At 40.4% G+C, this 18,288-nt stretch overlaps 1 protein-coding gene across 2 annotated transcripts in view; it reads left to right on the top strand.

Annotated features, from left to right (window-relative positions):
* Positions 1-18,288, top strand: part of HACD2 (3-hydroxyacyl-CoA dehydratase 2) — a 93,484-nt gene that overhangs the window by 49,691 nt on the left and 25,505 nt on the right. For both annotated transcript variants that reach the window (XM_031009816.2, XM_063704118.1), the window contains exon 4: positions 7,224-7,312. In XM_031009816.2, the coding sequence (XP_030865676.1) occupies positions 7,224-7,312 (89 nt within the window). The remainder of the gene's footprint in view (positions 1-7,223; positions 7,313-18,288) is intronic.

Raw genomic sequence — 18,288 nt, 5'->3', positions numbered from 1 at the left:
CACCATTGCTGTTCAGCCTCCAGTTCTGTCACACTCTATCCAGAAATTTGTATTTCTCTCCAAGTCTGGCTCATTAATGAACATTCAGGATTTTGTTGATTCACCAATATTACTTTTGGGGGAAGAGACTGTGCCATAATCTCTTTCTTGTCCTGACTAGCATGTTTTATAATACATGGCATTAAGTTGTACCTATTGCTTTTTGGTTGCTGCTGGTAATTTTTGTAGTTGTTGCTGTTGTTGTGATTTAATGTTATTACTTTAGATTCAGTATATTTTGTATTTGGTTAGGGAGATTCTGTGATCTGATTTCTCTTGTTATCATGTTAGCCTACTACACACCTAGGCCATATGGTCTAGCTTGTTGCTTCTAGGCTATAAGCCTCTACAGCAGGTTACTGGACTGTACGACAGGTGTAGCACAGTGGTATTTGTGTATCTACACATAGAAAACGCACAGTAAAAGTATGGTATACAAGATTTAAAATGGCACTTACCATGAATGGAGCTTGCGGGACTGGAAGTTGCTCTGGATGAATCATTGAGTGGTGAGGGAATGTGAAGGCCTAGGACATTGCTATGCACTACTGTAGACTTTATGAACCCTGTACACTTAGGCTACTAAATTTATAAAATATATTTTTCTTTCTGCAATAATAAATTAACCTTAGCTTATTGTAACCTTCTTACTTTATAAGCTTAATTTTCTTTAACTTTTTTGCTTTTTGTAAAACTCTTAGCTTAAAACACAAACACATTGTATAGCTGTACAGAAATACTTTACATCCTTATTCTATAAGCTTTCTCCTATTTTTAATTTCTTTTTTTACTCTTTAAAACTTTTTTGTTAAAAACTAAGACACACACACACACACACACACACACACAAGCCTACGTCTACATAGGGACAGGATCATCACTATCACTGTCTTCTGCCTCCACATCGTGTCCCACTGGAAGGTCTTCGGGGGCACTAACACACATGGAGCTGCCATCTCCTATAACAATGCCTTCTTCTGGAATACCTCCTGAAGGACCTGCCTAAATCTGTTTTACACTTAACTTTTTTTTTAAGTAAGTACGACTATACTCTTAACAATAAAAATTATAGTATAGTAAATACATAAACCAGTTACATAGTCGTTTATTATCAAGTATTATGTACTGTATATAATGTACTGTGCTATATTTTATATGACTTTTATATGACGTGCTATATTTTTATATGACTATTTTTATATGACTAGCAGCACACTAGATTTGTTTATACCAGCACCATCAGAAACATATGAGTAATGAGTTGCATTATAATGTTAACAATGGACATTACTAGGTAACAGGAATTTTTCAGCTCCATTATAGTCTTATGGGACCATCATCATATGTGCAGTACGTCGTTATCCGAAATGCCATTGTGTGGTGCGTGACTGTACTCAACTGTCAACCTGGTCTTTGTCAGGTATAGCCAGTCTCCCAACTTCACTAACCTGCCCCATCTGAAGGTTGCACCAGGCAGGGAGGATTTCTAGTGCTGCCCAGCTTTGCAGGGCTCAGTGGTTTGGGGAGTCCTCAGAGCACCCTCATTCTGGGGAAGCAAGCAACCAATTGCCAGATCCCCTTTATACAGCTTTTGCTACACACACACACACACACACACACACACACACACACTCCACTATGTTTCTTTTATCTGCCAGTGTTTTTGCTTCAGAAGTTCATTGCCCTTTCAACATAAATTCCCATAACTATTTCTCAAGTTATAACCTTGCCTTGCCAAAGATTTGCACTGCTGACAGAGATATCTTTCTGAAACCAAGATGTAATCATGCTGTCCTCCTGTTTACAAATGTTTGGTCACCCCTCATCACCTTCAGGAAAAAGTCTTATTTTTGAGAACTACGCTAAAACATATCAGTCATAGCCTGGGAGTGTGAGCTCACCAGGGACACTCTTCCCTTTGCATCCCCAGTGTGGAGAGTGGTATCTGGCACAGAGTAGGCGCTCCACAAATATTAACAAATAGTAGATGTCTGGTACATCTTTTTTGAATGAATTTTAGGCTAGTGAGAGTTCACTAGTAAGATTCCAGAATCTGTCATCTGTAAATAACCAATTTAAGTAGCCAACAACAAAAATATCTGTAGTTTGGGTTTTAACATGCTATGCCATTGTGTTCAAATAAGAAGTAATGGCATGTAAATGCAAAAACAGTGGGATTGACTGCAAGAAGTGCCAGAAAGAAAGAGGATCTATCTGCCAGGCACATGCCTGTAATCCCAGCACTTTGGGATGCTGAGGCAGACAGATCACTTGAGCTTAGGAGTTCGAGACCAGCCTGGGCATCATGGCGAAACCCTGTCTCTGCTAAAAATACAAAAATTAGCTGGGCGTGGTGGCACATGCCTGTAGTCCCAGCTACTTGGGAATCTGAGGCAGAAGAATGGCTTGAACCCAGGAGGTCGAGGCTGCAGTGAGCCATGATTGTGCCACTGTACTCTAGTCTGAGCAACAGAGTGAGACCCTGTCCAATCAAAGAGAGAATCTAGTCTGTCTTGTCTATCTATATTCCACATTCTACAAGGATTTGTGGTAGCTCATACACAAAATATCACACTATAGTATGCTTCAGATCTGGCGTGAAGATTTCTGGCTACCAAGTTAAAGAGGGTGACTGAGTTATATAATTCTTATTATTGGAAAGGAGCAAACCTTTCTTAACATTGAGCTCTAAAACAAATTTCCTACCTGTATGAGAGGCTTTGAGTGATAGGGTGGACATTATACTGTACACCATTCCTACGGCAAATAAGGTAATATTAATACTGTTTGACAGTCTTTTTTTTTTTTTTTTTTTTTTTTTTGAGACGGAGTCTCACTCTGTCACCCTGGCTGGAGTACAGTGGCGCGTTTTCGGCTCACTGCAAACTCCGCCTCCCGGGTTCAAGAGATCTCCTGCCTCAGCCTCCCGAGTAGCTGGGATTACAGGCACCTGCCACCACGCCCGGCTAATTTTTGTACTTTTAGTTGAGACGGGGTTTCACCATGTTGGCCAGGGGCCAGGTTGGTCTCAAACTCCGGACCTCAGGTGATCTGCCCACCTCAGCCTCCCAAAGTGCTGGGATTACAGACGTGAGCCACTGTGCCTGGCCTTTTTTGAATTTCTTATGAAATTCACCTGATAATAATGATAAGCCCAACTTGGTGATGCCAGTTCTGTTCAGAGCTGAGATAATGCCCATCTATGTGGCCATCTGTTCTTTAGCTTAAATTCAGGGATAGAGCTCTTGGCCTTTTGACTGGTCCAGTAGAGCAGGCATTTTGAGATTGTGCTGTCACGTGAGGGCCTGAACTGCTGTTTGCTGGGTGACTGGTTGAAGTAGTTGTCTATGCTACAGAGAAACTAAGTGACAGTTGGTCTGAATGACATGATTTGGGGAAAATTAAGGTGTCTAAGTAGGCGAGTTCACTGGATAGAGAACGGTAGGAGCACCTGCAGGCAAGGCCAGAAACATCTTGACATCTACATCAATTAGAAAGTATTGATCAGCTTTTTGTTCACTACTTATTAAGATTTAAATTTACTGCCAAAGGTGTGCTAAGACAGGCACTTTTGTATATTGCTGGTGGGAGTATAAATTGATAATACACTTCTTAGAAAGCAATTTGGCAATAGATTTCAAGAGCCTTAAAAACATTCATGCCATTTGACCTAGTACTTCTACTTCTGGGAAAATGTCCCAAGGAAATAATCCTTTTTTTAAAAAAAGGTCTAAGCCTCGAATTTTGAGTGTTATTTGTAATGCTTCATTACTTCATTTATAGCATCAAGAAATTCGAGGCAATTTAAATGTCCCACAGAAGGAGAATAAACAAACATATTAACTCAAAGGAATATCATGATTTAAGCTAAAATCTTTTGAAGAAGAGAAGGAAAATTCTTAAAATGTTAAATGAGAAAAGCAAAAACAATATAAACAGTAGAAGTTAAACTGGTTTAAAATATGCTTAGAGGAAAAGACTGGTGAGAAATACACTAAATAAATCATTGTGTGTGTGTGGATACTAAAGCATTTTTAAGAAAAACACTGTTGACCAGGTGTGGTGGCTCACTCACACCTGTAATCTCAGCACTTTGGGAGACCGAGGTGGCGGGTGGATGACCTGAGGTCAGTTTCAGATGACCTGAAACTCCTCCTCTAACAAAAATACAAAAATTAGCCAGGCGTGGTGGTGCATACCTGTAATCCCAGATACTCAGGAGGCTGAGGCACAAGAATCACTTGAACCTGGGAGGCGGAGGTTGCAGTGAGCCAAGATCGTGCCACTGCATTCCAGCCTGGGCGATAGAACAAGACTGTCTCAAAAAAAGAAAAGAAAAGAAAACACTGTTAATTTATGTATGGCATTTTTGAAAGGGAGGCAAATACAAATTTATATTCCCTAGAGAAGGGTGATTTATAGTGGAGAAGGAATAATTAATAAACCTGTGTTCAGCTGAATTGCAGTTTTTGCCCCTAGACCTTCTAGTTCCATTTGTTTAAAGTTACTCTTAGCGCCTGTAATCCCAGCACTTTGGGAGGCTGAGGCGGGCGGATCACGAGGTTAAGACATCGAGACCATCCTGACCAACATGGTGAAACCCCGTCTCTACTAAAACCACAAAAATGAACTGGGCATGGTAGTGCGTGCCTATAATCCCAGCCACTCGGGAGGCTAAGGTAGGAGAATCACTTGAACCCAGGAGGCAGGGGTTGCAGTGAGCGGAAATTGCGCCATTGCACTCCAGCCTGGGCGACAGGAGTGAAACTCCATCTAAAAACAACAACAACAACAACAAAAAGTTACTTTAGCTGGGCATGGGGGCTCGCGCCTGTAATCTCAGCACTTTGGGAGGCCAAGGCAGGAGAATTGTGTGAGCCTAGGAGTTCGAAACCAGCCTGGGCAACATAGCAAGACCTTGTCTCTACAAAAACTTTAAAAAATTACCTGGGCAGGCCGGGCGCGGTGGCTCACGCCTGTAATCCCAGCACTTTGGGAGGCCAAGGCAGGTGGATCACAAGGTCAGGAGATCGAGACCATCCTGGCCAACATAATGAAACCCCATCTCTACTAAAAATATAAAAATTAGCCAGGCATGGTGGCATATGCCTGTAACTCCAGCTACTCGGGAGGCGGAGGCAGGAGAACCCCTTGAACCAGGGAGTTGGAGGTTGCAGTGAGCCGAGATCGCCCCACAGCACTCTAGCCTGGCGACAGAGCGAGACTCTGTCTCAAAAAAAAAAAAAAAATTATCTGGCACACCATGTGGTCCCAGCTACTTGGGACGCCGAGGCAAGAGGATGGCCTGAGCCCAGGAGTTTGAGGCTGCAGTGAGAGATATGATGGCGTCATGTATTCCAGCCTGGGTGACAGAGTGAAATCTGGTCTCTTTTTTTAAAAAAAAGAAATCCTTTAATTCTCAGTTCTTTTCTTTTTACTTTTTGTTTGTTTGTTTGTTTGAAATCAAAGAAATCAAAGGCTTCCTCTATATGGGTGCTTTCCTTACAGGTGCCTAGGTAGTTATTGCTTCAACCTCATTAATCCTCCTCTCCCAGCAAAATGAAACTTAACATGTTAATAAGCAAAATATGATTTTCAAAATAGGTCTATTGTAATAGAAATATGGAAGAGTACAATTCTGCCATTTTCCTAAATATTAAACATTATTTTACAAGAATGGCTTAAAACATAAGCCTTGTTTTGCAGTATATGAGCTTTCCATCTTCAATATGTTTGTTTTTTTTTAAATTGGTTTCTAGAGGAAATCCACAACTGCATATTGTCCCATCTAAGTGTGATCTGGCTAAATATATTCACTAAATGTTTGACTTACTAATTAGCTTTGTTAGTTGTATTACACAATTATATAACCAGGTTTTATAATTCATTTATACATTTATTTATGTATTTATTTACTTTTACTCATTTATTCTGAGACAGGACCTCACTCTGTCACCCAGGCTGGAGTGCAGTGGCATGATCACAGCTCACTGCAGCCTCAACCTCCCAAACTCAAGCAATCCTCTTGCCTCAGCCTCCCTAGAACTGGTACTAGAGGCGTACGCTACCATGGCGAGCTAATATGTTTTTTATTTTTAGTAGAGACAGGGTCTCACTATGTTGCGCAGGATGGTCTAGAACTCCTGGACTCAAGCAATTCTCCTGCTTCAGCCTCCCAGAGTGTTGGGCTTACAAGTGTGAGCCACTGTTTCTGGCCATTTATTTTTTTAGTAACAGCTTTGTTAAGATATAACTCACTGCCAGGTGTGGTGGCTCACGCCTGTAATCCCAGCACTTTGGGAAGCCGAGGCAGGCAGATCAGCTGAGTTCAGGAGTTCAAGACCAGCCCGGCCAATATGGTGAAGCCCTATCTCTACCAAAAATACAAAAACTTAGCCAGCGATGGTGGCACATGCCTGTAGTCCCAGCTACTTGGGAGGCTGAGTCACAAGAATCACTTGAACCTGGGAGGTGGAGGTTGCAGTGAGCTGAGATTGCACCACTGCACTCCAGCCTGGGTGACAGAGTGAGACTCTGTCTCAAAAAATAAATAAATAAAATAATCAAAGATGATTCCAGTGTTATAACTCGAGGACATTTGGAGGATAATTGTGCCAGGGCTTGTAATGAACAAGGTGATAAAAAAAAAAAAAAAGGTTTTAAAGATAGTCTTTTATGTTGTTATGCTTGTTGGCAAAATATTCAAGTAGATAATAAAAGATACCTAACTTAACCATTAGATAGTGTATCAAGTCTGATGTCCATGAGCTTCCAGCACTCATTAGATACAAATAGGATTGATTTCTCATCCTTTGTTTCCTATTTGTTTTGAAACCCATATTGTAAAATGAGTCTTATTTTAAAGATTAGGTAGTGGTTTTGCTTTCTCCATCTATACAGTAAGTGTAAAAAATACTGTACTTGGTCAGTGGTTTTGAGAGGTTTAAGAAAGGTACCTGGATCCCATGGTTTTATAATACCATTAAAAATATTGTTTTTAGGGAGAAAACTTTGTTTTAATGTGGACTACATTGAAAACTTAGTCTGTGTAGCAGTATAGACACCTTTCAGTTGCTTAAGACCGTTTTGGCTCTAAACATTTAAGTTGGAATGTTTTAGAAAATATATTATATATCGAAACTTAGTACAGTACATTTATTTATCCATCCCAAAATTTCTTTCAGGAATTGTTCCATCTTCTGTTGTCCTGACTTCTTTCCAGGTGATGTCAAGAGTTTTTCTAATATGGGCAGTAACACATAGCGTCAAAGAGGTAAGTGTTTATATAGACTAAAATAATGTCAACACTAACAAACACTAGTCAACTTTTCTGATTCACATGTTTGTTATGGCTAAAGAGTTCCAGGTCAGAGTTCCAGGTCATGTCAATATAGCTGAGATAAAGCTCACATTCACTGTAGGAACTGGGTTAATAGTGGGAAACATATCCCAGATATGCAGTGTTGTTAAAAAGAAGACTGATTAAATGGTAAAGTCCTGTAATCTGAGTTCTCATGGAGGTTCAGATGGTGTGGATGTGGTCTGCAACTCAGTTATATTTTTCTGATATCTTGTTCGTATCATGTTGCCCAGGCTGCTCTCGAACTCCTGAGCTCAAGCAATCTGCCTGCCTCACTCTCCCAAAATTCTAGGATTTCAGGCATGAGCCACCACACCTGACCCAAGTCATCATTTTAAACCTATACAGTAGTTCCCTCTTATCCAAGGGGAATACATTCCAAAACCCCCACTGGATACCAGAAACCGTGGCTAGCACACAACCCGATTGCTGCTGACCGAAACACGTTTCTGTTTATGCCTTCTACCCGCAAATGTAATGCCTTTTACATATTTACTAAGCATTTATCATGCCCTGTGGCCGCAACTTTTGCAGTTTGAGGTTCACCAGCAAAACTAGCACAAATTTCTTTTTCCTTCACAAGTTCACAAATAGAAGATTTGTTCCTACTGTAGGACTTAGCAACTTTAGCATACAGTTTGTTTTGTTTCGTTATTAAGCTGAGAACTTTTACTGTCTCGCTTCAAGGAAGTTCTTTATGGCTCCTCTTTGGCATATCTGAATTGCCAGCATCACTACTCTTGCATTTTGGGGCTGTTTTTAAATAAAATAAGGGTTACTTGAACACAAGCACTGATAACCAAGTTAGCTACTAAGTGATTAATGGGCCAGTAGCATATACAGTGTGGATACACTGGACAAAGGGAAGATTCGTGTCCTAGGTGGGATAGAGTGGGACAGCATGAGATTTCATCATGCTGCTGAGAACAGTGTGCAACTTAAGAATTAGGAATTGTTTCTTTCAGGAATTTTCCATTTAATATTTTTGGACTGTGGTTGACCAGGTGTAACAGGAGCTACGGAAAGTGAAACTCCAGATAAGCAAGGACTGCAATATTTCTTCCTCTCATACTTTTGTGTAGATACCATTTCCTTTTCATTTTAACCAACAACTCATAATTTTATCTTCCAATAGTCTCCAATGACCTAAAACTTCTTCCTAGTAGTAACTCATTTACATTCTTAAATAGATAATTAATGTACTTTCAGTAATTAAGTGCTAGGTACATGAAGTCAAAGTATTGTTCACTATGAAATATCCAATCACTTTGCCAATGTAGTCAAATATTAATTGTCCAGGTGCTAATCCACCAGTTGATAGATTCTTCATGGGCTCTGCTTCCTCCCTTCCACTTAGTGACCACTCCTCGGCTATGAGCACATCTGCCAAAGCAGGTAGACAGGTACGTCAAAAATGCTTTACAACTCAAATCAAGCAATTCTATTAGTCAAGTTGCTGTTAGCAACATTTGCCAGGATTTCCTGTGTAGATCATTGAAACTGGTTGGCTTGCAAAGCTATTAAATGTCTCTGTGGATTATAGGTACATGGACTTGGTGTCATCCTCCATAACCATGCTGCCTGCCAGATGCAAAGGACTTAACATATAACAGATGGTTTCACACACATTATCACATTTGAGCTTTACAGTAATTTGTTATATACTCATTACATTTCCATATTCAAAATTGTTTCTCTACAACCAGAGTGACTCAATTTCTGCTAACATTAACATATCATTTTCTTTACCTGCCAAAAAAAAAAAAGGAAAAGAAAAAGAAAAGGCATATCATTTTCTGAAGTATGTAGTACATTCTTCAGTATATTTTATTGTCTTCCCATCGCCTCTTGGATCCTCTTGTTTTTACATATGCACTGTTGATGAATTGACTTACTCTTTTCACTTGTAATTGGACTTCAGCGTTTCTGCTGTCCTAGGATCATGGTTCTTTTCTCCTCATTCTCTTTTTCTTTGCACAGAACTCCTCATTCATCGTTTTGTTTAGAGCAGTAGGTGCCCTCCATCCCTGCCCTACGTCTTCGACAGCTAACTTGAAAAGCCTGTTGCTGTGGCCCCTCAGAGGCCAGTACTTGCTGTATGTCATCTTGAAAAGGCTGTTGCTGTGGCCCCTCAGAGGCCAGTACTTGCTATATGTCACCTTGAAAAGGCTGTTGCTGTGGCCCCTCAGAGGCCAGTGCTTGCTCTCTGTCAACTGTTCCCTGGACCCTTCTCTTGGCCAAATGCTATTTTTCCTGCCTTGGAGTTTCATATTAGCTATAGTTCAATTTGTTCTATATAACATCACATATGACTTCTGTTCTTCGATTTCCTGAAGCATCTTAAAAATATCTTTATTTTCCTTAATATTCAACTCTGCTTACTTTAATGGTGGGAACTGTATAATTAATGCATAAGGAAATTGACCTTAGAAATAACTGCTTAATCACATATATCTCACTTTCTTGTAGTAATGTTCAAATTCTTTTCACACTACTATCATTTCTCAGTTTCTTTTTATATCATATTCCCCTCTAAAGTGGACAAGAATTCTTCATTTTAATCACATTACATGTGAATTTGGACTCCTGCTCCACCCCCTCTGCCCTGCGTGTTTCCTTTGCTCATCTCCCTTGTTTTTCTGTACCTGTACATGATGTGCTAGGGTGTAGCCTATATAACCTTTTCACACTAGACTCTACTTTTTTCACATGAGGTATATTTCCTTTTAAGAAGCCCTATGGGACATGCATCATTGCTTGTCATTTTAATTCTCTACCCTTTGGAATGCTAGTCACATAAATGTCATCACGTACATTGTGAAACTAAAAAGTGATCAGATGGTTTTCTCTTATGTGTAAGGATCTACCCATCAGCTAGTGTGACACCTTGATCAGCAGGATATTAATGAAAAAATTTGAATCAATACACAGAGGCAAGAAAAGAAAAAAAGAATTGTGATCCTTATGCTCAAATGCTTTTCCTTGACCTAACATAGCAAATACCCCATCCACCTTTTTCCTTTCCAAGAGACCATATAAATGAACAAACAAAAGCTCTGGCGAAACAAGCCAGCTGTGTCCCACCCCCTTCTGGCTTGCTGCTGGGCTTTGTGACACTTAACTTACCATTCTCACCAACTTTTCAGCAGGATGCTTGCGAAAATCTTGTAATTAGTGTTTAAGAAAGTAACCTCCTTTATATTTTTTACAGTAGCATTGGTTTTTGTTTGATATGTTATAGTTTACAGAGGGCTTTATTAAAGTACGTTATGATCATTCTCTCTTAACAACCATTCCTTGAGATAGGTAGCTTGTAGTCTCCATTTAGAGTTTGGAAGCTACAGCAGCAAAGTGACTATTGCACACCCAATAAATGGCAGAGTCAGGATTGGATTCTAAATCCAGGGTCTTTCTGCTGCATCAGAGCTGCCACCTTCTCACCCTTTAAAAACATGATGATGGCCGGGCACAGTGGCTCACACCTGTGATATCAGCACTTTGGGAGGCTGAGGCAGGAGTTCAACACCAGCTGGGGCAACATAGTGAGACCTCATCTCTACAAAACAAAAAACAAGAAAACCTGATGTAAACATAATGTTTTTAACTTTTGTTGTGCTGAGTTCTCTCACTCCCCTATGGAGTGGAAATGCCTGTGTGAGATCCATAGGTGCTTTTCCTCCTCAACAGTTCCACCTTGCCATATTCACATTAGGATATGATTCTCCTGCTAAATCATCTGTACATCAGATGTACACATCAATCGTGGGCCCTAGGTGCTTATCTGCAACACATTGCTTCTCTATTTTTTTACTGCTCAAGTGCTCTGAGATGAATCCTTCCAATTAGCCTTTCTTCTTAAAAGTTCTAAGACTCTTTCTCAAACTAGGATGTATGCACTATTTGGACCAGAATCACCCAGAGGGCTTATTAAAAACGCATATTCCAGGACCCACCTTACACTTGATACAGAATGTCTGGGAGTGGGACCAGGGAATCTGAATTTTTATTAGGCTTCTCAAATAATTTTAAGAATTCCAAGGTTTGAGAAATGATCTAAGATACCGATGTGTTGTGCTGTAATTTTTGTGACCTTCCCTTGATTTAATTTACTTTTCTACTTAGTTTACTTGAAGCCTAACCCAATCTCAGCATCTCTTTTCTAACTCCAAGAGCCATTGTTTCATTCTTGAAGAATGAAAACCTTAGAGTTCCCTTAAACTGCTAAGTAAAGATACTGTGGAATTTCTGGTGCTCTGTCCAAAATCCAGCGTCTTTGCTGATGACTAGGTAAGAGGAAGCTTGAGGAGCCTGCCTTAAGGCAGAGGAAGATCTGAAATCATTGCACTGAAGAAGCAAGACTGACTTTGGTTTGTTTTTAAGAGAGAGGCCCAAGGAATCCAGCTGCCTCACACTGGGGTGGAGTTGCTGGGAAGGGTCTGTAGCAGGCATGTGCTTCATGCTGTGTGCCAGAGCCATCAGGGAGATCTCTTCACAGAGCTGTCAGGGAGATCAGTTCAGAGGCCATTCCCACCTGAGGTAACACAGTGCCGACACCTCTTCCTGGGATTCCTCAAAAGTGTCACCTCACCTGGACAGTTTTATTCTTTTCTAGGTAATTAGAACTCAGTATTCTAGAATGTGGAGGCTTAGCACCCAAAATTTAGGTGAAGGGTTGATGAGTTTGGGCTTTAACATTTGCCTTGTGACAGGATGAAGCACTTCAACTTGCCGAGTCTTGTTTTTCTCATCTGTAAAATAATAATACTAATATCTGCCCTGTCTGCTATACTGCCGTTTTTGTGAAGATGAAGTGAGAAGGATATATGAGAACAAGGTGGCAGTTATCGAGAGAGAACTCAAGGTCTCCAGCATGCAGGTTTTCACTGAGCAGCTTCTGAAACCCTTACAAAGCAGCCAGCGGCTTTTGTGCAGAGTGCCACTTCCTTCAGAGAGAGAACACGGTTTTCCTCTCTTCCTCTTTCCCTCTTCGTTCAACTCTTGTAGAAGCCAAAACACCAGATACATAATGTCCTAATGCCCCTGCTTCCGGACTTGTTTTCGTTGTTGGGGTTTTTCCTCCCTGCTGGGTCCTCGAGCTGGGTTACAGTGTGCTCGTGTTCTTCCTGCCTCTGAGGCCACTTCCCTGGTTGGCGTGTCTCCTGTGGCCACACGCCTTCTGTGTTATCCCTGATAGCTGTGTTGTGGACTTCCCAGCATGCGCCATCCGTGAACATGGTATCATGGTGAGGCAGAAAGGCAGCTTCTTACCCCCATCATTCAGATGAGGAGATGAGATGCTGTGTCAGGGGCACGTCATTTCTTCCTTGGGCCCTGTGCTTGGACCAAAGCTGTGCCATCCTGTCATCTAGCCCCAGTGCCCTTTCCACAGTGACACTGCAGCTCAGTTAGCAAAGGCCATTGAGTTATATTCAGTATCCTTTGTCCCCACTAAAAGCTGAATGTCTAAAATCCTCCACCCTACTCCATCTATTTGGTTACTTTCTATTTTAAATATTCTTGTAGGTGGATTTACATCACCTTCATTTTAAAATAGCACCTCTCTTAAAGGTAAAAAAAAAAAAAAAAGTCTCCTTATTTGATTGTTAATCAGACACTGTCAAACTTGAGGCAGCTTCTAGACAAATGCAGCAGCACTTAGTGGCATTTCCACTTAAAGATTGTGTTAGTTATCTCATAGCTAGCTGGATCCTTTTGCCGTTACCTATATTTAGCATAGATGGTTTTGGCAAAATCAGAATGTCTATTTTTCTCTCAGTGTTTTTCTGCCTGTCCCTTTCCAACATTTTCCTTGTACTGTGTATGAAGATTTTATTTCAAAATATTGAAAAAATATTTAGATCTTTTAGGTTCAGTGTAGATTCACTTCTCTTTCTCTTTTTTTTTTTTTTTTTTTTTTTTTGGAGACAGGGTCCTGCTCTGTCATCCTGTCATCACCCAGGCTGGAGTGCAGTGACACAGTCATCTCACTGCAGTCTCAAACTCCTGGGATCAAGCTATTCTCCAGCCTTGGCCTCCTGAGTAGCTGGGACTACAGGTGCACACCACCGCACTCAGCTAATTTTTTATTATTTATTTATTTATTTTTGTAGAGGCACGGTCTCGAACCATTGCCCAGGCTCGTTTCCAATTCCTGGCCTCACACAATCCTCCTGCCTCGGCCTCCCAGAGTGCTGGAATTACAGGCATGAGCCACCACACCAGCCAAGAGTGGGCTCACTTCTGTCATCCCATGTTGCATCTTTCTCCTGTTGTCTTAGTTCCTTTATAGCCCTTGAAAAATTCCACCAGAACTCAGTTGTTGTTTAAAATATAATATCCCCTGATGATAATTTAGTTAGTTACATGTAAAAGAAAGAGAAAGCAAGCAAGCAAGCGTCTTCTTAAACCACAGAATCCAATGTTACCACCACTTTATACTGTACTTTATACAGGACCTCTTTGCCAAGTAATAGTTGGATAGGTTCCAAGCTCAGCAAAATCAGGAAATTGGTTTCACTTGTCTTTAATGTTAATCTTTTTCTGCTCTGGGCTCACCTCCACTGCACCCTGCACCCTCCTCCCTGTGGTGACTCTGCTCCTGAAAACACCTAGACATGGGAAGCTTCTCAGGGCCATTTTTTTTTTTTTTTTTTTTGGCTCTCTCACCTCAAGGGCTAAAATCTGATATACACCATTCCTAGTTGTCAATTCTAATGCAAGAAGGGACATTTATACCAGAAGTCTGAAACAGTTATCTTAATTTGGGGAAATCTCATTCAGGAGAGGAAGGGCCAGGTCCTGACGTAGGAGCCCCAGAGAAAAATGTCCCACTGTCCTGAGGTTCCCCTAGGACTCAGAGCTGTCCCTGCCCTAGCCTACCCCATTCCAGACTGTCCTGGCAGACACCAGTCCCTTCAGGCTTGAGCACTGATCAACTTCTTCCTCTCCCTCTGCCCCAGGACTTCCAGATTATAGGTTTTTCAGTGCATTTAGCATTTTGGTTAGCCTTCTAAAATATGATACTAACCCCCTCTCATTTAATTTATCTTCTGGATGTATCCATGGGGTCTCCTACATTACTCCTATTTTTGATGGTGAAATTTTTGACAAGCTTGTTGGAACACATTCTCTTCAAGCATAAGATGTGTCTATACTGTCGGGTGGTATCTTAACATATGTATTGATGCTACTTTCCAATAGTGGGAAGCCTGTTTAGAGCTAAATCTGGTTACTTGCAGTTCTGGGATTAACAAAAGATGCTTGACTTTTCACTTTAGGAAACTGTCATAGAAAAGGAATGAGAGTGAAGGAAGAAAAAAATCATTACCTTGGGCTTAAAATAGTAGTTTTCCAAATAAGCACACGAGATTTCCAGGCTAAGAGCCTGTGTGGTTTTAACTTTAGTTATATGTGATCAGCTTAAATTAATGAATAACATGGGGAAACAAGGCTCTATGTTTAAACTATGTTGTCAAGTTGTATTATCAGTGGGGAGTCACCGGTAAGTGAATCCTGACATTCAAACCAGCTTTAATCCGTGGCTTCAAAGTGAAATGAATTAAGGTGCTTATTTAGACTGTTTATTCTAAGACAAAAAAGTAAGTTTTTAGTACCATACAGTGGTGGAAAGATGTTGGTTACCAACATGTTTGCTGTGGGTATTTCCTCTACCCCAGCACTGTCCAATAGAACTTTCTGCATTGCTGGAAATGTTCTGTGTATCTGCATTCTTCAGTACAGTAGCTCTTAGCCATATGTGAACACTTGAAATATGGTTAATGTGACTGAGGAATTGAATTTCAGTGTAATTGTATTTTAAATAGCCACATGTGACTAGAAGTTGCACTATTAGACAGTGTAGCTCTGGCTATTCAGTATGACATTATTTACCATTCTCTTGATTTTAGGCAATTCGGTTTTCATATGTTTTATCTTATGTGTATGTGAATGGCTGTATAATTTTTCTTTTAAAGGAAAAAAAGAAAATTTATAAGGTGTATTTGGTATGTTGTATTCCTTAAATTAAGGGTTTTTTTTAGTACTCTAAATTGTCATAAAAATCCTAATTGCAGGTGTGGGAAATGATGTTGATGGTGTTCTCCTCATGCACTGCAGAGGTAGCAATTGGTTAGATGGTGAGTCAGGAGGCCATACAGGCCTCACCTCTCAGAGGGCTGCAGCTTGGCCTCTGCAATGGATTCACCTGATAAGTTTGCCTTTGTTGGAAACCATTTTACATGCCTTTTCTCTCCTATTTGAGTTAAAATATGCCATAGGTGTACAGTCAGCATTATTATCCCACTGAGTTTGAAGATTCTCATTTCTCACTGTAAAAGTGAGGTGATTGGTATGCATCGTGAGCATGTTAAACTGTGTCAGCAAAGCCAAGAAAAGTTAGAAACTATTACCTGTAAACTACTTTTAAGCAGATGTGCTCCACAGTACAATAGGTGGCATTTTTAAAGCATTGATTAATATTCATTTGAAAACTTGCGGGAGGAGGAACTCTCTCTTATTACCTGCTTCTTTGCCAAAATGTCAGTCCTTTATGTAGTGTAGCTTTTCAAAATAAATCTATTTTGAAATACTAACAGGGGATATCAGAGAGTTTAATTAAAAAATACATAAATATGACAAGAATACCAGTACCTATAACCCCTTGATAGTTGTCACGCACAGTGAATTCAGTCAGGTAACTGATCTCTTTGGGAATCTTAAAGACCATAGAGGAACCTGAAAAAATTACCCCCATCACTCCTGTGAAATATCCATACAGTGTATTTCCATTTCTTCAGGGAAGAGAGTTTAGTAACCTTTTTAAACTTACCCATATCAAGAAGCCCTGTAGTCAAAACCTCTCACTGCAAACTGAGATGCATCACAGAAAAAATAAAGCATATGACTAAGCTGTCTGCATTTTCCAGAGAGAGGACTCTTTCCAAGTCTGGAGTAAAACCCTGGTGTACTTCTGGAATTTGTAAGATGTGCCTTGGTGTACATGTGTGGATTTGTGTGTATGCATGCTAAGGGGATGCTTTTTTTAGAGGGGAAGAAACACTAATTATTAGGCTTGTTACACTAAAGATTTTTAACTTTTGTTTTCTTCAGAAAAACTAATTATTAGGCTTGCCACATTAAAGAGTTTTAGCTTTTGTTTTCTTCAGACCATAAAGGTTTGTTTTTTAGCAGGACAGGTTTTGGCACCTTCTCCCTCTCACTTCCTCTTGCTCTGGCTTTTTTTTTTTTTTTTTTAGTTGGAGTCTCACTCTGTCATCCAGGCTGGAGTGCAGTGACGCGATCTTGGCCCACTGCAACCTCCACCTCCCTAGTTCAAGCAATTCTCCTGCCTCAGCCTCCCTAGGAGCTGGGACTTACAGGCACGCACCACAACACCGGCTAATTTTTGTATTTTTTAGTAGAGATGGGGTTTCACCATATTGGTCAGGCTGGTCTTGAACTCCTGACCTTGTGATCTGCCTGCCTTGGCCTCCCGAAGTTGCTGGGATTACAGGCATGAGCCACCATGCCCGGCCTTTGCTCTGGCTTATTGCCAGAATAACCCAGAGTGTGAAAATTGTGAATCTCTTTTGCCTTCTGCATTGGTGTGCTGTCTTGTTAGGTCAGGTTTAAAGAATCTTTTGCCAAGGTCATTGCCTTAAAGAAAAGTATGTTCAGAGCCTCAAGTGTAAAAACTAATCAGACTTTTAAATAACACTTTTAAATAACTAAAGTTTTTAAAACTTCAGAGTTTTCAAATATGTTGCATGACATTTGTGTAGCACTTTACAATCTGTAGCAGAGGCTATCTACTGGCGGCAGAGGTCTGTCCCACAGGATTTTAAAAGAACATGGAAGAAAAGCATGGTGACTGGAGGGTGCATGCCATCTCACACAAGCAGTCAGTGTGCACCTCAGCTAGAGATTGCCAGACAGATTCAGTAGTGCAAAATCTAATTTTTTTGAGAAAAGGCAGAAATCTAGATTTTTAAAATGAGAAATCCCCTAATTTTTAAAAACTGATTCAAATATGTTTAAAGCACTGTACAAGCCCAAACAGAACATCTATGGTCAGGGACCGTAGGTCACCATTTTGATATTTCTGGTCCAAGAGATGGTGTTCATAGCTTTTTTTCCCCACCTTTTGAAATTTTTGCAATTATTACACTGTCATAGAACAGAAAGAACCATGACATTTCACAAAATATATTGCCAGTTTCATGTTCTTTTGACATTTCAGTTACCTTTCTGTCAGTGGTAAATCTTCTCCCCTCTGGAGTGTTGGGTGGGCACATTGGGATACTGCATTTGGAGATTTGGGGGCGGACTGTGGGATGAGTAGGCCCCAGCTCTTTCCTTGGGGCCACAGTCACCAATTGCTGAGAATATTGTTCTCTGGGCTATCATTGCTGGAGTTAAAGGACTATCACTTCATAGAATATTTAGACTGGATTAGATATATATGATGAAGGTTGGGATTAAATATGACTCCATTCTGATGCAGTGTCTGTGTTTGAATTGAGTTGAAGGTAATAGTTGCATGAAAGCTTTTCAGTTAGTAACACGCTTTTTGGAGGTGAGCAAATCAAACAGGACTAAGGAAGAATATTGGGAAAGACTAGCAGGTGGTGAGATCCTTAGACATCTCAGAGTTGGTAGACGTATGTTAACCTTCAAGTAGAGGGAGAGGTGGCATCTTTTAAACAATACTTGGACAACAAAAAGCAAAACAAGAAAAACACAAAGCATTTCTTTGTAATTAAGCCTAAGAGACAGCCATCAGGTTGTATGGAGTCTCAGCAGTGACTAGCATAGATAGTAGGATCTCAATAAATTGAATTTTTCCCTTCATGGAATAATAATGGTAACTGCTCAAATGGCAAGGGCTTTGC

Source organism: Gorilla gorilla, chromosome 2 (assembly GCF_029281585.2).
Source record: "Gorilla gorilla gorilla isolate KB3781 chromosome 2, NHGRI_mGorGor1-v2.1_pri, whole genome shotgun sequence".
Classification (NCBI taxonomy): Eukaryota; Metazoa; Chordata; class Mammalia; order Primates; family Hominidae; genus Gorilla; species Gorilla gorilla.
Note: the sequence above shows the minus strand (reverse complement) of the source record. Positions and strands in the feature narration are given on the sequence as shown.